This window comes from Loxodonta africana, chromosome 18, assembly GCF_030014295.1.
Source record: "Loxodonta africana isolate mLoxAfr1 chromosome 18, mLoxAfr1.hap2, whole genome shotgun sequence".
Classification (NCBI taxonomy): Eukaryota; Metazoa; Chordata; class Mammalia; order Proboscidea; family Elephantidae; genus Loxodonta; species Loxodonta africana.
The window spans coordinates 81942785-81964876 of record NC_087359.1 but is presented as its reverse complement, the minus strand read 5'-3'; the positions used below and the strand labels follow the sequence as shown (position 1 = coordinate 81964876).

Below are 22092 nucleotides of genomic sequence, written 5' to 3'. Positions count from 1 at the left end.
TCACATTAAATCTAGTCTCTATTTTCAACAATATCCATTAAAGCACCAAATCAGGGCCGAGTTTTTGTGGAAACAGTTCAAATTGTAAGTAGATGCCAAGCATTTTTTTTGCTAATTTATTTAAACTTCTATCAGAGAAAAAAAATTAAATTACTTGTCCTTAAAGATCTCCTTCTCATGGTCAGTCCAAACATTCATAAACTGCCTATCTTTATAGACCTTCATTGGGTCCTCCATAAGCCCATTCATGTTAATGAACTTGACTCGTCTTTGTTCTGCATCAAACATCATGGGTGGGATTACAGAGAGCTGCCGCATTTGTTTCTCATTATTCTGCAAAAAAGAAATGCAATTTACTTACAATAAAATTTAAACCACGAATTTAAAAAGGGCCATAAGCCAAATGTCTTTACACTTAAGAAAAAAAAAACTCCTATGGAGTTTATTGAGAATAGTAATAATACATACCAAAGCATCTAACACACAGTAACTACTCAAACATCTAATAAATAACCAGCGAATGAATTACAGAGGTAGAGCACACACATCTTTTTTTTAAATCCACTACTTCGATTTTGTAATTCTGAGTTTCCAGTTTAAATGAAGCTGAAAACTTAGATAACAGAGTTTTAGGCTAGAAGACACAGAGTTGTGAAGCTCACTGAGGTAGTTACCTTATGAAGCATTTAATATAGTTTAATGTTATACTTATGAGTCAGAATCGACTTGATGGCAGTGGGGTTTTTTTTAAGTGGGCATCTAAAAATAATTTTAACATAATGTTAAATGATGTTAAAATAATTTTAACGTAATTTAGAACAAATCTTAATATCATTTTAGAGAACAATACATAGAAAAATAAGCAAATAAGTATCACAATCTTAAGATAACGGATTTTAAATTAACAAAAAAATTCCTTATTAAATATTTTTTGCTAATTTTATATAGTCTTTCCGTTTATAATTTAAGATTGTTATCCTTAGAATTTAAGCTGGTTTCAACTTTGTTATATCTATACATCTTATTTTTTTCCTAATGTTTAATTTAGAAAGTTTCTAAATACAAACTTCCATGAAGAAACTTTTACTAAAAACTACAAGTATCTACACAAATATAGGAGCCCTGGCAGCACAGTGGTTAAGAGCTCAGCTGCCAACCAGAAGGCAGGTAGTTTAAATCCACCAGCCTCCTTGGAAACCCTATGGGTGCAGGTCTTCTCTGTCCTGTAGGGTTGCTATGAGCTGGAATCAACTCAACAGCACCTAACAGCAATCCAGACACAAGGCATGGTCTTTTCCTAAAAGTTTTCTTCATAAAAGTAGACACTGCCTTATACTCAAGTCCTTACAAAGTCTCTAACTTTATGGGGTGCTGTCAGTCAGTCTGAACACCAAAGCATGGTGGAGCAGAAACATCAGCAAAAATCACCTCAACTGATACCAGTTTGGGGTTCCCCTAAGGAAATCAGTCAAAGAACAACTAAAGAAATTTACCAGAGATTTAGTCATCACCGCAGGGATTATGGCCACAAATTCCAGGGACTGCACATCATTTAAGCTGGTATTTTAGAGGTGATTTTAAAAGCAACACAGAATAAGTAGCTATGTTTTAAAGATCTTGACTACACTGATACAAGATAAATGAAAAATCCACCCTAATATTATATAATATTACTATGTACCTTACACACCTGTGGTTTCAGATAAAACTTCAGTGACAGTAACATGTATGTATCCCCGACAACTGTGTCTCAACCAACCTGGATGGCTGTGAAGTTAACATGCTCTGCGATGCCTGAATAAAACTGCCCTACTAAAGCATGATTTTAAAATGTCTGTGTGATTGAGTATTATAACTGCCCCTGAAAAGTTATTTATTCAAATGGGTGAAAAACCATCTTGGACCACCTCTTTGGGAAAGGAGGATTATCAGCAGTGAGAAAGGAGAAAAAAAAAAAACACCTGCAAAAGTGTCTACTTGGGTACAACAATCTGAGATGTGATGTAGTTCAAGGAACTCTTAGATACTGTTTATAGTTTTCTAGCTCCTGCAGCGCTAGCGTGACTAGAATTGTGAAGTATGATAAATTCCAAGAACATCAGATATATTCAATCAAAAATGCAAAACAGGTTACCATAATCCAATATGGACAGAACCCTACCACAAATCTCAATACAAAGACAGACAAGTGGTGGGATACAAAGACGCACTGACAAAGAGGTAATTTTCTCATCCTGGAGTGTTTTCACAAAAACAGTCCAGGTGAATATCATACAACCAATGTACAGGTGTAAGTTACAAATCTTTATCTCCCTTACTATCAATTAAACTTCATGAGATCACGCAACTTGATGGTGTTATTCACCACTTTATTCCCAATGCCCAGGACAAAGGTTGGTAACTTAGCAGAGAGACTGTAAGTATCTGTTGAAAGAATGAACTTGAATGAACAAAGATAGAGAAAGGAATACACAATTGGAGAGTCAGATTGCCTGGGTTGAATATCTGGCTCCATTATTTACTAGTCCGTAATTCATTTTTTTTTTTTAATAAAAATAAAATAAGTAAAAAATGAATATTTTTATTCTATAACGCTGGGCAAATTATTTAACCTCCATCTGTGCCTTAGTTTCTTCATTTGTAAAATGAAGACAATTACATCAACTTCACAGAGTTTTTTGCATAAATTAAGTAAAATAATGCATATGGAGTACTTATCAGAATAAGCAATTTCAAGCAATAACTACCCCTGAATCATCATTCCCCCTCCTCAAACGAGCAAAGATATAACTAACCCACCAAAACTAAAAGCAACAATAGTCATAGAAAGAAAAAACTGGCCAGGTTAAGTCACAGCAAAGGGACAGAGAGAAGGAACTCATGGTCCTGCTCTTTACTTTTAAATTACGTAAGAAGTACATAAGCAGGAATTTTCCTGATCTAAATTACTTCTAAATCAGTCAAAATTTTACAAGAAATTTACCCTCCTCCACTTAATTTTGCAAATGAAGTATTAACTATAATTTAACTTCTCAAAATTTTATATTTATATATTTATTTGCATTTAGTATTTATTTTGAATATACAGCAATGTAATAATTACCTCTGATCATTACGTAAGCGGGCTGCCACTTTCAAATAAGCTAAAAAAAACCCAGCTAGACCCTCAGAATTTAGAGATGAAGCTTTAAAAAAAAAAACATGTTATAAAATCAAAACTAGCAAAACTCAACAGATAGCAGATGGCTTTTGGATCAACTTTAAGAGGTAGTTTGAACATGGCTAAGAAGACAAAACACTAGGGACTGAAATTCATACCTAGTTAGCATTTATTTATTAACATATCACTAAACACTAAAACAAAAAAAATCCTAGACATTAGGAATTCAAGATGACAGTCTAGCTGATACATAAATAATAATTAAGCAGAAAAATAAACACATAATGGAAATAAATGCAAAGTGAGACTAACTAGATGTTGGTTAGTTCTATTTGGGGACAGTGGGTAGGATAGCTTCTATAATAGTGAAAATACTGCAGTTGGGCCCTGATGAACCATTCTTCAAATGCGCACCCTGTCTCTACTAACCAATTCAGTTTCATAACTTCATTAATTCTATTCCTGATATAGGCAAGGGAATTGCCTGAATAACAAACAAAACAATCCCAACTCACTAGGAAAGTGTATTTTTCCCTTAAAATCAATAAAATGGCACTGTGGTACATAAATGAATCTCTTTGTACTTGTCCCTTTCAGATGACTCTGATACCTAAATATCTGCAGTTCACGGCTCTCTCCCACGCTCATCCGGCTCCTAGAGAAGCACCCTTTGGAGATCCCCCCAGCACCCCAGCTTCACGATGGAACAACGTACCATATGCAAGACACACGTTCCTTCCCTGGGTTAGGAAAGGCTACCACCAGCTCCATCCTTCCTCTTCCTCTTTACTCCCACATTCAATCCATCCATCTTGTCGACTCCATTCTACCTTCTATGAAACTCTCTACAGCCCTACCATGTTGCTTCGACTCAGGGCCTCATTTTTATTATAACAGCCTCTTTCCTGGCCTCCCATTGCCAAAACCCATCTTTGCAAAATGCCAATTATGATCATACCACTGCCTTGTTTAAAACCCTTCAATGGTTTCAAACAGTCCAAACCAGGGCTTCAAATCAGTTTGCTCAGGGTTCAAACCCCTGCTAAGAGTCTGCATTTCTCACAAGTTCCCTGCTGAGAATCTGCATTTCCACCCCAGATATACTGAATCAGAATCTACATTTTAACTAGATCCCCAGGTGATTCTTCCTGGAAACTTGTCAGAAATGCAAGTTCTCAGCAGGGAACTTGTTAGAAATTCAAATTATCAGCAGGGGTTGGAATCTGACCAAGTCCCAGTTCAAACTACAGTACCTAAAGTTCCTTCATTTACACACAAATCAGCCCTTAGCTCTTTGGGTATGAGGTTAAAATGCCTGAATAATTAAATGAATTAACTTGATTGAAACCAATTAATTTTCTTACCTCCTGCTCAGAAAGCCCATCGATAATTTCAGAAATCTCATGCTCACTCCTAGCAATGGTGGCTGAGAGACCAGCTCCCCTCTGCCCAACTCTAAACATTAGGGAGAAATTATAAACACATTAATGGCCTTTTATAAATAAGACATGTCAATAAAATTAACCATACTTATCTGGATGGGACTTTTTTTTTTAACCAACTGAAAGTCAGGGAAAAAACCTAAAATTCTACTGAGTACACACTTTAAGTAATAAGCTTGAGTCACCTATTAAATTACTAATGATTTCAATGCTGAGATCGAGACTTAAAGGTTACATGCCCAAATTCAAACGGTAAATCTATTTATGGAAAACCAGTTATTGATTCCATTTCAGTTTCAAATGGCAGTTTTTTGTCTGCCTTCCAGAGAACAGGAGAGCCAACTTAGAAAAATGTATCAGGCATTTTTGGAAAGAAAGAAAAAAAATACAACCATCATACCTCACAGAAACTTAACTGTGATTAAACATTCTTATGACTCTTACATGGAACAGTGAAGAAAAAAACTAGAGCTTTTAAAACCTTTGCAAAACACCTGTTCCCTAAAAGTAAGACCAAATCAGAAGCTATCTATCCCTATCAAAGAATTTCTTAATCAGACCAATTTAATACTGTTTAATTACGTTGATAACGAAGCACTAAGAGATAGTCAGGTCTATTCTGACTACTGTCATTTTCAAAGGGATGGATATTTTCAAAAACTAAAGAATGATTCCAAAAACATTCACTTAGATTTAGATTCAACACCATACTAAATACAAGAAAATTAATATTAAATTCACTAAGATATGATCTTTAAAGGCTCATAAACAAGTTTTACAATCAAAATAAAAGTTCTTTATGGGCTTTCTTAATGATGAGATTCTGGTAGCAATATTTAGTGAGAGAACAAAGTACAATCTGAAGAAAAGTATTATGGCCACCTCAAATCACTCACCGTTGAAATCTCTCTTGCTGTTCTCTTTGTTTTCGAATTTCTGGAAACTGCTTTTCATAGTACTCCCTTGTTTTGCTCTCTTTAGCTTTCCTCCGAGGATTATTTTCTATTCTGTCCACTTTTTTCTCCCATGCCTCCATGAGCTGATCATAACGCTGGCAGATTTTTTGTTCCTAATAAATACCCGTAGCAAATTAGTAATAATTAAACTAAACTCTGTTGATTCTGACAAACCTAAAACTTTAAGATAAATACTACTTCTCAAGGCTAAGTCAGAAGTACATTTGGCCTATGACTCAACCGTAAATGAAAAGACGTCCTTGAGCTGAAAGAGAGAAAGGGAGCGAGCGCTATATAACATCAACATATAGAACAAGTTTTGACTGGAGTTTTTGAGCTACGGTTAAGACTATAAATTAACAAACTAATGATGAGCTATTACTAGAAGCTGACCAGGTTTCATTATTTTTCTGGTAACAATGTATGTCTTCATTGTAAAAAAAAAAAAAACTGGCAAATTAAACATAGATACATATAAATAGTTCATAATCCCAACTGCCCAAAGGTAACCACTAATAACATTTTGCTGTTATCCTTCCAATCTGTTTCCAGAGAAAACACACACACTGTAACTGTTCCTTTACTCTTGGTGGTTTTAGTTGCTTGCAGTTTTTTTGCTATTATAAATATGCTATATAATAAACATGTTTGACATTATGGAAAAAGGCAGAAATTGTATGTCCTTTGGAGCCCTGTGGTTAAGTGCTACAGCTGGTAACCTAAAGGTCAGCAGTTCAAATCCACCAGGTGCTCCTTGGAAACTCTATGGGGCAGTTCTACCCTGTCCTCTAGCATCACGATGAGTCAGAATCGACTCGACAGCAACAGGTTCGGGTTTTTCTGGCTCAGTAAAGTCTGATCCCACATTTTAAACGGAAAAAAATGCTTCCATTACGGGCATAGAACTGGGTCTATGCCTGATCTCAGAAAGTGAGAAAGCTGTGGAAGAGCTCACAACAAACTGTTAACACTGATCACCTCAGCAACATGGCACTGGAGAAGAGGCTATTAGCTTTTTCTCTGTGTACTTTTGTATTGTTGGGCTAGTTATGAAAAGCATTTATGACTTATTTTTAAAAGCTTTTAAAGGAGAAAAATATTAATGCTTTAAAAAGACTCTTCCATTTTCCTCAGTCCTTTCCACTGTCCTCTTCATGACACTCTCCATGTCCTCCCTCCCTCTCCCCACTTACTAATCATTCTTTTCAACTCTTACTTTTCATGTCTTTTGTATAAAACAGAAAAAAACAAACTCCTTGGCGTTGAGGCGATTCCGATTCACAGTGACCCTACGGTGCAGAGTAGAGCTGCTCTACAGCATTTCCAAGGCTGTAATCTTTATGGAGGCAGACTACCACATCTTGGCCCCACGTAACGGCTAGTGGGTTCAAACCACCGACCTTTCGGTTAGCAGCCAAGTGTCTAACCACCGCATTACCAGGGTTTCTTCCTCTTTTGTACACTTCACCTTTTCTCTATTTCTACTACTACCTCATTAGTTTAGGCCAACATCATCCCTCACCTAGGTTAATGTAACAGCCCCTAAACATCTCCCATGCATTCGTAATGCTGTGGACAAATGCAAATTCTTAAAATACAAACCTGAGCAAACTGGAGAAAATACCTCCCAGGTTTAAAACTTAGAAGGTACCCTCATGATCTAACCCAAAGGTGACCTCCAGGGCGGCTCCCGCCAGCAGCCTCGTTTCTCACCATGGCTGCAGCCACCTTTGAACCTGCCATGCCCCTCTGCCTCCCAGACCTTGACTCAAGCTGCTCCCTCTGCTTGTTCAAGTTTCCACAGGTCACGTCCTGTTTGTGTTAGGTGTCTCTCCTGCACGCTCGCACAGTCATCTGAACACCCTTTACCACAGTGTTATCACAATGCTGCCACTGCTGGCTGACTTGTGTGCCCCAGTTAAACTTTAGGCTCCCTAAGAGTGAGTACCACACCGCGATCTTGCTCACCTTTGTGGACTAACACATGGGGCAGAATAAATAGCCAATGAACATTTATTAAACAAACCAGGGAACATGTAAACTTTATAATTAGATAAATATTCTCTGAAGTAAGAAAACCAAGTCTGTTCTCCTGTGTTTGCACCACCAGACAGCAAACTTAGCAATTACCACAATTGTAACGAAGTTACTGAATAGAAAAACATATGTAAGCTAATTTCTTACATGATATTTACATGTTCTCTGCAAAAAACTTCAAAACCAGTAATTTAAGATGGTATCTGAAGGACTAGACTGGCAAGTTAGAACATTAGAAGTTTTACACCAAATACAAGTTGCTCACTCTTGAGCTTCAATTCATTAAACTGTCAAGTCATTCATTAAATATACGGTAGAAAGTTCATTTCTGATACAGATTTAAAGAGTATGATTTATTTACTAAACACCTAAATTCAAGTACACCAACAGATTGTCTGCAAAGTTAGTATTAACATATTATGAAAATAAGAATACTGGCATTATATTTTCTATACCTTCATTTACATGAAGATTATAATCATAAACTTTTAAACTGTAAGTCATATGAAAAACTATTTGAATTTGAAAAAGCTGACCCCTATCTGACTCAGTTTCCAATACAAACGAACAGTAATGTCCAGTCAGCATGACCGTAACTTACCCACATTTGTTTGAGGGTTAAGAGGCTAAATATAAATCGTTCTATTTATCTTTAACATTTTTTTTACTACTCACCATTTTCTTTATTTTGGCTAGATGAAAATGCTATACATAGATGACCAATGAAATTAATTTGATGATGATATTACATGTAGATTATGGCATCAAAATGTTGCAATTTGACATCTGTCACATCTACAATTGTTTTTTTAGTACAGTTGATTTAAGACATCTACAGCTACTTTTAAATCAGAATTTTTTTTTTTTTTCTGAAATATAACCCAGAACCATTCTTATTAATGATGGGAAAGTGGCTGCCTAAGTGAGCATGAATGGGAAAGCTGTACATATTTCAGTTAACAAGGATAGGACCTCACCCTTTGTTTTCTTGCATGATTTCTTCTTTTAAAAAATAAAATGAGTTTTTTCCTCATCACCTGGTTTCTAGAAGAGAAAAATATGGTTGCATGACATTAAGGAAAAGCACAATTTAATCATGCATTACTTTTTTTTTTCCAGAGACACTGGGAAACAAGCAACGATCACTTAAGAATTTATGATATAATCAAGGTTAATCCTAATTTCTCACCCTGCAAAATAAGACTTTTGTAATTAATTAGAACTGACTAAAATTCCCCATTCTACAGCAAAAGGCTTTATACAAATAGTTCATTTTCAATTACTGTATCCAATTACAAGGCAAATATTATTTCCTAATTATAATTACATAGTTACTAGTCTTTCCCAAGAATTCTGGTGATATAAACACCTTTGTATGCTCTTGAAGGAAGGGAGGTAGAGTAGAAGGAAAATCTTTTCAAGTTACCTCCCTGCCTAAGATACAGTGCTGGCCTCCCTTCTAAGAGGAGCACATACACCAGCATATTTAGAGAGGTGGCTTCTGCTTTAAACAGAAGACCTTCTTCAGTCACAGAAACAATACAATCCACTCTAAGAAGTAATGGAGGGCAATGGGACAAGACAGGAAGACTTCTCTTACATCTTAATGTAACAGTTTCACTTTTCAAATCTGAAATATTGTGACCTTCAAAAACAATGACATGCAGGTTCAAACATAGATATTTATACCCCACCTACTTCCAGAAAGGATTTCAAGCTGATTATTCAAATATAAATACGGAGCCAAGGCAAGGAGAAGTAATGTTTTGGATAATCTGCCACTCTGGACTAACAGTGACACTGGCTCCGCTCAAATAAGCATGGACAGTCAGGAGCTGGCTATACGAAAAAGTAGCCGAGAGATGAAGAGAGTCATTAAAAGGCACATTTGCTATTTCATACAAAGCAAATGACGGTGATGAAAGAACCGTGACTGAATGACTACACCATGCATGCAGCTGAGTAATGGTACTTCAAAAGGTGATGTACGATGGGAGCGTTACATATTCAATTTGCTCTAATTGCAATTATGTGCTAGTCAAAGTAAGTAACAATCAATAAATACAATTTTAAACGTTTCCTAAGAGTTTAAATGAGGAAGTCAGCCACAGTGTACTGAGCATTGCAGTAGGCAACGTGGATAACATGAAATACATCACAGACAGCGCTGTTCTCCAGCTTGTACCAAGGAAAAGGGACAGAACACAAACATAACCGAAGCTTTGTTAAAAAGAAAAAAAAAACCATTAAATGTAGCCAATAAGATTTTATCTGCTATACTCCTTTTAAAAAATGTTAAAACAGCAAAACAGTTCCAAGATACGGTAAATTTTATGAGTTTTGCCTAACCTACTTCTGAGGGTTGCCAAGACTATTACAGCAGTAGTTCACAGAAAATTTCATTAAGTATATGACTTTTATTACAAACTTACTTAACAGAAGTTAAAATTATTCAAATCTCCATGTCTTTCATGCACACTACCATGCAAATTTTATCTGCCACCAGTTCTGCAAAGTAGTCAACTACGGCACGTACTCTCAGTAAGGAATTTTAAAAAGGAAAAAAAAATCATATATATATATAAAAATAGTAATGTGCTCATTAGTAACTATACTAGCAAATGTTTTGGTATACTTAATAAAACACATAAAGTAGAAATATCACATTTTTGTCACAAACTAAGAATAGATCAACTAAAATTCTCTTAAAAGTATGATAATTAAAAAAACAAAACAGAACAAAAAATACCTATCTAGCCTCCTCCCTTACTTCAAATCAGATAAAGAAATTAGGCTTTCTTTTCACTTCTTCTCTTATTCCAAAATCTGGATCCATAAAGACCTGGTACTAGGATGAGCAAGGCTAAGCGAACTGCATTCTGGAGCCGCCTCCTCACCCAGTGAGGTAACTGAGCACTTCCAAGGCACCAGGACGTTAAATGGCAGAAGGGTCTACAAATACCGTTGTTAGCAAGAGTCATAGAAGGGATTTCCCTAGAATAGGATTTTGAATAATGATAAAATGATCCGTGGCACTTCTACTTTGCAATGGCAGATGTGGCTTGGTGGGGGACGGTGTCATCACTAGTCTTAAATGAAAAAGCTTCATTATCTTACTTCATCATGCGCCTTGCAGGTACTCCACTGAAAAAAAGACAAAACAGGAGGCAAAAAATTCAAGCCTCAAGGTAAGCCATTTCAATGTTAAGTATCCACCTTTTTTACTAGCAGATTATAAAACCAGCTAGTTTTATGCAATAATTTATTTCACTTTTTGGCCTCGGAAACTCAAAGCTCCCAACCCCCAAGAAGCCAGAGGAAGATAACATATAGTAAAACGACAGCAAATTACACAAATCTAAAACACACCTACACTATATTATTATATTATGTCAATGGATAAACATAAAAATGATCTCTTTATAGAATATATGGTCTTTAACTAGGGAACTCCAAAGATGATACTTACGTCTTGATGTTCTCATGGTACACCTTGGTATCTGATGGCTGGTTATAGAGTGGCTATAAAATAAATCAAATATACATGTATCAAATGTTGTACATATGTCTACAAGAAACAATTTACATTTTAATGTAAGCCTAGGTAAAGTACTATTAGGGGTACAAAACAACACGCCTTCCCCAAACTTGCAGACTTCTGGGTTCCCTCTACTCAGCCCATCTCCTAATTACGCTACACCTATAAGAAAGTTTATAAATCCATTGTACCCCATAATAAATACATTGATTCACAGATTTTTAATTTCAAAGAAGAAAAAGTAAGCACTTTCATCATCCTAATAACTCTTCTATCTGCAGCGACTGAATGGCTTCTCAGGCAAAAACATGCTCAGGTTGATGTTTCTGCAAAGGCGACCATGTTCACATAGCATCATTTTAAATTTTATCACAAACTTGCTACCCAGACACATCCCTCTCAACCCAAAATAAACAGGTCACATTATATCCTACCACAAGAAAAAAACTACCACAAAAAACCCACCGGCAATGGAAAGAGAAATTTCTTACTTACCAGTTCAACTTTTGGGCCAAGACCTTCAAAAATTTTATGAGCTTCTTCTGCTTTTTTCTAGAGATAAAGACATTGTTGTATTTGTATAATTAAAAACTATATTATTAAGTGCAAAATGAACACTTTTTAAAAAACTTATCCTTATTTACAAATATTCTTCTTTTGTATGAGAGATTGAAATACTCTGATTTTATTTTCATACCGTTCCTCACTAAATCAATGTCTAACATTTGTACTGAAGACGGCACTAAAAAAATTGGTTAAATTTTTAGGAGCAAACAGATAGCAAGCATCTGGGGAGAAAATGGTATTGGGGGACAAAGTAGAGATCTGTTATTAGAAATGAATTCCCCAAACATTCTAAATACTTTAACGCATAATGTCTTTAATGAAAACTGAACAACTTAAAATATCGTAAGTAGCCCATCTTTAATGTGTTAGGTCAAAGTGATCTCTTTCAGGAAAAGCTTATAATGAGCTCATTTTCTAGTTACAAGAAAACCTTAGCGATACCAAACAACAGAGGGAACAACTAGTTTGAATTACTCAAAACTGTTCGGTATTAAATAATCATATAATGTTGTAAATGTAATTTTCAAAAATAAAATAATGTAGACCAAAGTGCTATTTACCAGAAATCTTCCTTTAATGGACAAGTGAAATATAACAAAATACGATACTGAAGATTTGTTTCAAATGGAACTGTATAACTAGCAAGCGCGTCAGTAGTTCTCAAATTTCTCTGGCCTCCAACATACTCCGGACAGCAACGAGGGCTCACTGCCTGCTGCAGAGACTCCCACCTCAATGGTTTGTGGTGTGGGAATCTCGCCAGGACTTCTGATGTGACAGACTTCCCCAGTGCTCCAATGGGAATGGATATTAACCAGTATTCCCCAAGTGTAAATAAAGACATTCTCATAAATATACATTGTGCTTTTCATCCAATTTATCAATCAGTTAAATATTTATTTAGCATCCATTACGTGAAAAGAACCATGTAAACTACTGTAGGAGGTACAAAATACCATAATACCAAACACCAAGAAACTTAAAACGTTAAGAATAAACATTCAAAAAATTCAAATACAAAAAATTAAAAACAAATAAATTTACTTAGCAAATTCTGTTTATATAAAAAAAAAATTTATATAGTCAGTTGTAAAGCCCGATTTGTAAACCTTGGTACTATTAACATTTGGGGGCAGATATTTCTTTGTCATGAGGGGCTGTTGTGTGTGTTGTATTTAACAGTACTCCTGACTTCAACCCATTAGATGCCAGGAGAACACCTTCTCACCTCCCAGTTATGACAACCAAAAAAAGTCTCCAGTTGAGAATAACTATTAAGGTAACTATTAATCTCAAGAAGCCAAACTGCAATTATTACAAAACTCAAATTTATTAGCTTTAGGTTAGACACAAATAACATCATCACAGATGATAAATTTGAAAACGTCTAGCATATTCTCTCTCTGGACCATAAACAGGAAATCATCCCAACATTCACCAGTTTTTAAATCTACTTTTTTTAAAGCCATACTATATATAGGGTCATTATGAGTTGGGATGGACTCGACAGCACACACCTGCACGTTAGAGTCTACGCCAGGAACAGGCAGGCTAAGCAGAGCGGTGTACAAAGAGCATCAAGCGAAACAAAGGAATAAAGTCACATCAGAGCAAATATTTATCAGTATCCTATTGTGAAAGGGCTTCTTTTTCAGGGCTGATTTTAAAGGGTGATATTTTAAATATTTGCAGGCTCCAAAATTTAAGTTTTGCAAAATTTTATTAAATACGTTTTCATGTTGCTCAACTGCTAAGAACAGATTAATCTACTACAAGTTTGGCAGAAAAATATTTTAATTTAAAGGCCTCCATTTTCATATTATAATTTTTACTCTAAGTCTCTAGAGGAGGTAGTTAATCCTTCAAACATCCGTAGAATGTCTTGTATGTGCTAGGCACTTGCTAAACTAAGAAACAATGAATAAAACAATCCTCTGTAGGAGGATGAGGGGTCTTGAAAGGCTCCACAGAAAAGCCGACACTTGAGAGAGAGCTTGAGGTCTGAGTATGCTGAACAGATAAAGACACTGGCACACCTGGAACCAGGGGCGACATCAGGAGGTAAACATACTTTTTTAAAAAAAGGAAATTTCATTGGAGCATTCGAGTCTGTTCTGGCATGATATCACGAAGAAAAAGTATGGGGCAAGGATGGGTAAGTAAGCATGCAAAGGCTGATTAAAAGTCTGGAAGGTAGGACTTTTGTGGAAAGTCATCCAAAGATTTTATATGGGACTCAAATATGAAGGATGGATTAGACAGAAAAAAGACTGAAGGAAGGAGACCCAATAACTACCTAAGAGATGAGGGCTCGAATTAAGGATATGACAAAGAGGGAAAGGGACTGACCAGACCACAGTTTAGGAGACAGGACTGAGGGCTTCTGTTGATGACCTAAATGAACGCAGCGGCAAAGAGAGGGAAACAGATAATTCCTAGGACACAGGCCTAGGTAACCTGAGGTTGCTCCCTACTACCCACCTCTTTCCTTCTAGCCTCACATTCTCTTGCAAACCATCCAGTCAAAATATGAACAGGGTATTTCAAAAAACTTTTTTGCTACACTATACACGACCACTTTTCTATATGTATTATTCTTCTGAAATTAGAGCATTCACAAGTATTTCTGGAACCTACAACAGGGCAGGATGACAGGAAATCAAACTGTTAGGAATAGTCCAGGAAAATAGTCTGTTTACAGACTTAAAAAATTTCTTAGTCTGAATTTTAAACCTAATGCAAATCAATTTTTTCTCTCAGGAAGCTAACTTTAAAATTAACAGTCACGTCTGTGCAGTTTTCTTCCTGTCACTAGCCTAAATAAACTCTTAAGCCACATTCAGCTTAAATTCACAAGAAGCCTAGCCTGCTGCCAACCAAGGAGTATGGGGCACGACCATCCCCTCAGCCCTGCTGTGTGCAACAGGTAAGCACATTCATGAAGAAAAGCTCAAGAGGCAAGGAAGGCTTTACAGAGGGCAGCACTGAAGGACCGGCAGTGAGCAAGCCTGTGTCCCGGCCAGCTGTGCTCACTTCTGTGGCTGCAGGAACTTCCTCTACAGTCTAGGACAGCACGAGTACAACCGCACCAACCGAGAGGAATAAAAACACCTGTTGCCATCGAGTCGCTTCCCACTCGTAGTGACCCTAGAGGACAGAGCAGAACTGCCTCACAGAGTTTCCAAGGAGCGCCTGGTGGATCTGAACTGCCGACCTTTTGGTTAGCAGCCACAGCACTTACCCACTATGCCACCAGGGTTTCCCTGACAGAACAGGTAAGGAAAAGATTTCTACAGTTATCGTGAATTGGAAACAATCTTCACTGTAAGAAGATCAGATTTCAAATTCAGCAGAGTTTTTTTTCCCCTTTAATACAATGAATTACAACCCAAATATGTAAATGATACAATGGAAAGAAAAGGTCTGAGAGGAGCTTTCATTTTGCTGATGGGAGTCAAGAAACATTTACACTAATTAATGAACACATGTATGCATGAAAATTATAAATTTCCTATCAGATCTAGTTCCACAGCGCTCAGCCCTCACACCCTAATGGGGTGACCACAGAACTCACTGATACTGAAATTTTTTATTAGGCCTATAAGACAAAGGCTCATTAAGAAATTGAATCTATTATTAATATCACTGAATTCTATGTATTTGAAAATCAATTCATATTCTCTTAGGAAAAAGTCAACATTTTATTTTAAAAGACTCTTTTAAAAAAAAAAAAACTGGCAAATTTCCATTGTTATCAGCTCTAATCCCAACTTATTTTACCCCCAAGGTCACAAACAGGCCATGAAGCCCACCATACAACCAAGGTGTTTTGTTACCCTAGAGTCTTTTGAAAAAATCAGGAGATTTCACATAAAACCCCATGTTTCTGGCATCTCTTAAACAAGGGCGCACCTGTCAACCCCAGACCACATTCTTGCAATATCACAGATTCACTGTTCCTCTAGTCATGGCATGAGGTAGAAACATTGTTCATTCCCTAGCCGCCCTCCACCCCCACTGGGATTTACCTTCATGTAGATTGTTCTCGCCATACAAATAAATTGGACTAAATATGAACCCAGCGGGGGAAAAAAAAAAAAGTGATTGCCCGTATTTTCCCTGACCATGACACTTACTACAATTGTCCTAAGTATTACACATCTGACGACTCTAAGTTACCTACCTACATAAACACACGCACACACACACAGATACATATATATTAATCCTAGATCGCTCCTCAAAATGTACATTAAATTACTAATTCGCAGTTGCTTTTCCTATGGCCGATGTCCTTTAGTATCTGGGCTATCATAAAATCCACAGACTTTACAATACACAGATTCTGACAAATCCATTCACTACAATGCAACGACAGTAAGCTGAAAAAACAATCCCAGCATTTACAGTGTGCCTGTCTTCAGCTAACAAGCTGGGCTGCAATGACTTAATTAATATGGCCCCCAGACACAGTCTTTGTGACTCACACACAATGACTAAGTGGACCATGCAAATAAGGTGTATGGAACCCTAACAAGGGGATTGTTCAGTCTGCCATCCTTCTAAGCTTAAAATGAGTGATCCTAGAGGTGACGAGGGAGGATCTCACCACAATCAAGAAAGAGCATGTCCCAAAGGACCCAGAATCCCTGCACTGAGAAGCTCCTAGAACCAGAAGACTGAGAGAGAGCTATAACACTGAAGATGGTGAGACACAACAGCAAAGAAATGGTGGCAGCAGAGGCAACAGAACCAGGAGACCGGAAGGAGGGCATGGTGCATGGGGTAAGACCTGCCCTTGGGCCAAGGCTTACTGGCAAAATTGGGGCACCTCAGGGCACTTACCGGCAGAGCTAACACTTGCCCAAGCAGGGCAGAGGCTGAGGGCCAAAGAGAGCCATGCCTGTGGGCACAGCTGAGAAGAGGCTGTCCTGGAAGAACTGTATCCTGAGTGTTCCTGAACCTGAATCGTGACCTGTTACTTTCCTAACAAACCCCATAATCGTATTGTCTGTGAGTTCTGTGTGGCCACTGCAGTGAATTACTGAACTCAGCAGAGAAGTAGAGTGCTGTGGGAGAGACAGTCGGTATCAGAACTGGCAAAGATGGCAGAGAGAAGAGGTAGGTCTGGTCTCCACCTCCCAGGAATCAGCCTTTTTTCTCCTTTCTCCTTGTAAAGTTAGAGGAGATCAGATGCCTCCACCATGCTGTTTTTTCACAAGCCTATTCTCTTCCACAGTACTTAAAGCATATTACTATTTTCTGAGTTGGGGACTTACGGAAACTAATAATGCATCCAAATAGCAGTTTTAATTAGAAGACTGAAAATCTTATCAACTGAAGAGGCCATTGCTAAAATGATCAGAAATGCATTTTGAAAATTCAGAGAAATGTGACTGTTTAAATAACTACAATTTTCTACTCTTTATTTTTATTACAAAGTTTAGAACTGCACTTATTATGAGACTGTGATGTGGAAATACATTATCATAGGGCTAGTGGCGTAGCCTCACTAAATGCCTGATTGCTCACATTATCTCCAAAAATTGGTTACATCATCTCTACCTAAACAAATATTTCTGGTGATTAGGAGGATACCTTGTCACATGGCAAACCTGTCCACTGTTAAGCAGCTCTGTTGGAAAGTTTTCTTTATATTGAGGTGAAATTGGTTTCCCTTTAACTACTAGTTCTTTAGCCAAGTTCTGCATAAAAATTAACTTCGACATTACAAAAGTATTCATAGAATTGAAGCCTGGCTTTCCTAAATCCAAGGACATTTTTGATTAAGAGTATGCAAGAAGAAACTTTTAATAAACCAAAAGATGCAAAGTCTACCTAAAAGTCAATAGCTTCACGCTTTATAACTAAGGTTCAAACCACAGTATCTCTGAAAGCCCAGCTATCAATTCTGAAGGTGACAATGAACTTTATTTCCATATCCAGTAACCTATCTCGAAAGGAACATTACCAACATATGGAATTAAATGCCCCTTATAAAGTGAAAAACCAGAGAATGGCTGTTTTGTATTATGTGTGTTACCCTACCTAATCTTAGCAGAGAGAGTCAGCTGATAAAATTCTACTCTCATGAAAAGTATCCATACACTGTAACCATTAAAAATGAAATATCCAATAATTTAAGACACAACTGTCAACTTTTTTTCAATCTATAAGGAAAAAAACACCAAGTTTCAATCAACAAACTTTTAAGAACATTAAAGCATAAATTCAGGTTTTCATACAGTTAATTTATGACCAAACATACTCAGGACCAAGAAAGGCACAATAAAGTGGGTTCAATGGCCTGTGCTTTCGGTGACAGCATGAGCTTACCCGATTCTCATCATAAATAATTTGGACAATACTGCGGTGCTTCTGCTCCACTGGAGGAGGGGACACAGGCTTCTCGGGCTCCGGAGGTTTAGCTGCTTCTTCTTCGAGCTGTTGCTAAGAGACCCAGAACGGAAGAGTCAGGCATGTACCACATATCACCTCCACAAATAATTAATTGCCAGAGATAACACAAGTTCCTGAGAAATGCCTTGCTGATTCTATAGGGTGACCATTTAATCTACTAGGATTTAATGGACCTGGGGCTCTAAGAAAACCAATCAGACATATTCTCACTAATAACTAAACAACGCACATTTATTGTTGTATCCCATCAAGTCGATTCCGACTCGTAACGACCCAATATGACAGAGTAGAACTGTCCCATAGGGCTTCCTAGGCTATAATCTCTATGGGAGCAGATCACCAGGTCTTTTCTCCCACTGCAGCTACTGGTGAGTTCAAACTGCCAACTTCGGTCAGCAGCTGAACGCTTAACCATTGCGCTACCAGTGCTCCTATATACATAGATATATATATATATATATATATCTATGTATATATATATATATAAGGAAACGCTGGTGGCGTAGTGGTTAAGTGCTACGGCTGCTAAACAAAGGGTCGGCAGTTCGAATCCACCAAGCGCTCCATGGAAGCTCTATGGGGCAAGCCCTGCTCTGTCCTATAGGGTCGCTATGAGTTGGAATCGACTTGACGGCACTGGGTTTGGTTTTGGTTATATATATACACACACACGTATACTGTATATATGTATTTGTGTACATATGCGTTATGCAAAAACATCCTTTCATATTTCAATTTAGCTTTATATTTTAATTCTGATAAAACAAAATACTAAGAGGAATTAAACAAATGAAGTTACTGCATATATCTCTATCATAATGTTTTTTTATATTTTATAGCACTGGAAAGAACACTTTTGTATGTTATAAATACACAATATGTGTTACTGTCTGGTGGGGAGGGTCAGGCAGACAGGAGTTTGAAGGTTAACCCTTAACTCAGCACAGTGCTGTGCCTCCTCCCCCACTTTATATTTTGTAATGCTCCTCTCCCACTCAATAGGCACCAGCAACACTACCGCAATATGGGCTGCGGGTGTGTGAGATTATAAAGCAGAAAGCCACCTGTATTGAGCTGCCTGGGTTTCAACCTGAGAACAGAATGATCTTAATCTTAAGCCAGTTTCTAAAACCACTCGTATGTAAAGTGGGGATAATAACAGTACCTACTGATGTGTCAACATGTATAACATACTACAAATATAAATTTTACCTATTACTATTATTAAAGAAATGGAAACCCTGGTGGTGTAGTGGTTAAGTGCTCCGGCTGCTAACCAAAAGGTCAGCAGTTGGAATCCACCAGGCACTCCTTGGAAACCCTATGGGGCAGTTCTACTCTGTCCTATAGGGTCGCTATGAGTCGGAATCGACTCGACTGCAATGGCTTTGGTTTGGTTTTTATGATAAAGAAAGCAAAGGCTTTTGTCTGTTTTGTTGGCTGCTTTTTTCAGCACCTAAACCAGTGCCTAACAACTGGTAAATGTTCAATAAATATACACATAAATAAATACAGCATAAATACACTGTTGAAGATGTCCACTGCCTAAGATAACACAAAAGGCATTAGGTAAAGATGTTCAGTGTAGAATAAGTCCTAAAGGCAAAAATTATCTGTACTCAGACGAATATTCAAGGCTCCTATTCACATAACTCATAGAGGTGGCGCAAACAGTTTGCAGCTGACTGCTAACCTAAAAGCTGGCGGTTCAAATCCACCCAGAGATACTGTAGAAGGAAAGGCCTGGCGATCTGTTTCCATTACGATTACAGCCAAACCATTACTGAACGTTTTGATCAAAAATTCCAGAGAAGAATCTTGATGTTGATCAAAAGGTGAAAAATGTAGAACAGAATTTCAAATTCTCAAGAAATCAGGACTTTCTGGAGCTACTGAGAGTAGATGAACCCCCAAAACTACTGTCCCGAGATAAACTTTAAACCTTAATCCTTAAACCAAAGATATCCCCTGAATTCTCTTTAAACCAAACAATAAAAACCAAACCCATTGCCGTCGAGTCGATTCTGACTCATAGCGACCCTACAGAACAGAGTAGAACTGCCCCATAGAGTTTCCAAGGAGCACCTGGTGGATTCAAACTGTCGACCTTTTGGTTAGCAGCCGTAGCACTTAACCACTATGCCACCAGGGTTTAGTTTAGCTTAATTAGCAAAGAAAGTCTGCGTTGAGCACTGTGCTCTTTTAATTAAAGCACGATCCATATGGAATCAAACTGACAACAACAGCAACTCAAAAGGATAGGTAAGAAGCTTAGGGGACAGTGAGTTTATGTAGCAGGGGAGGAACAATTCAGAAAAGAAAGATGAGAATGGTTGTACAATTTGAATGCAGTCAATGTCACTGAATTGTCTACAGAGAAATTGTTGAATTGGTGCATATCCTGCCGTGTACATTTTCTACAATAATAAAGTGATTTTTTTTTTTTAATTATAGCCAAGCAAATCCTATGGAACAGTTCAACTCAGTAATACATGGGGACGCCATGAGCTGGAATCAACTCAATGGCAACTAACAACGACAACACTCATATAAGTCAGACCCCACCCAAATGAAAGGATAAAAAATCTTCCCAGATGCTTCCAGGACAATCTGAACTTTGGAAATGCATGAGGAGCACCTGGCAGACCCCCATCTACCTGAGCACAAGAAAGACATTTGGAATTATCAGATCATTTTTATGGGAATGGGTTCTTCCCCAGGCCTTTTCTTCCCGGCTTATGGCGCCTTCTTTTAGAATTCCTGCTACATAGGTATAGAGAAAGACATTAAAATCCTCAGGAAATCACATTTGTTCTTAGTACCTAAGTAGCCCTGGGAAAAGCCATTAACACAGAAAGGTTCAAAATAAACGATATCTTTCCTTATCACTTTGTTCTTTTACATAAACTTTACAGTACTTCTGCCAAATTTAAAAAAGAAATTTAGCCAGAATATTTATTGAAATTGTATTAAAAGAAAAAAAAACCCGTTGCTGTCGAGTCAATTCCAACTCACAGCGACCCTACAGGACAGAGCAGAACTGCCCCATAGGGTTTCCAAGGAGCGACTGGTGGATTCCAACTGCCGACCTTTTGGTGAGCAGCTGAGCTCATAACCACTGCACCACCAGGGCTCCTGAAATTGTATGAAATATAAAAATTCACAGATTAGCCGACAACATCATTAATCCTATATTCCCGTCCAGGTATATTTCTTTTTTTTTTTTAGTGTGGTTAAAATATATACAAAACCTTCACCAAGTTCTACGTGTAGAGTTTTGTGCAATCTTTATCGCTATCCTTTTCCAAATTATTCTACCACTATTAACCTAAACTCATCTGCTCCCTAAGCAAAACTTCCCCTTACCCCTCTTCCTCCCAACTCTCACTAACAAACCTTGGTTTCTATGTATTTGCTTATTTCCTACAAGTGAGATCACACACTATCTGTCCTTTCGCAACTGACTGACTTCGCTCATACAGTTTTCAAGGTTCATCCGTGTGTGGCGTGCATTAGGACTTCATTTTTCTTTATGGCTGAGTAATATCCCATCATATATATGTATATGCTACATTTTGTTTATCCATTTACCTGTTGATAGACACTTGGCTTATGCCCACCTTTTGACTATCGTGAAAAGTGCTGCAATGAACAGTGGTGTATAGGTTTCTGTTTGCGGTCCTGCTTTCACTTCTTCTGGGTATACATCTAGGATTGGGATTGGGGATTGCTGGGTCAAATGATAATTCTATGTCCAACTTTTTGAGGAACCACCAAACTACTTCCCACAGTGGCTGTACCATTTTACATTCCCACCAGCAGTGGATGAGGGTTTCATTTTCTTCACAACTTCATCAACATGTATTGTTTTCTCATTTTTTTTTTTTTGTGGTCATTGTCATTCTAATGGAGGCTGAGTTGGTTACCTCGTTGTGGTTCTGCTGGAGTCCCTGGATGGTGCAAATGGTTAAG

At 37.4% G+C, this 22092-nt stretch overlaps 1 protein-coding gene across 15 annotated transcripts in view; it reads right to left on the bottom strand.

The window, feature by feature from the left end:
• Positions 1-22092, bottom strand: part of NCOR1 (nuclear receptor corepressor 1) — a 251600-nt gene that overhangs the window by 160763 nt on the left and 68745 nt on the right. For 10 of the 15 annotated variants that reach the window (XR_010318467.1, XM_064271844.1, XM_064271846.1 and 7 more), the window contains exons 6-13: positions 18037-18150; positions 11629-11685; positions 11065-11117; positions 10713-10739; positions 8573-8639; positions 5499-5671; positions 4525-4615; positions 155-333 (exon numbers count right to left, since the gene is read on the bottom strand). Coding sequence is in view for 14 of the 15 variants with exons in the window: in XM_064271844.1 (XP_064127914.1) it covers positions 155-333; positions 4525-4615; positions 5499-5671; positions 8573-8639; positions 10713-10739; positions 11065-11117; positions 11629-11685; positions 18037-18150 (761 nt within the window). In the remaining variant the exon portion in view is untranslated. The other 5 variants (XM_064271848.1, XM_064271849.1, XM_010600144.3 and 2 more) reach the window with 2 other exon arrangements.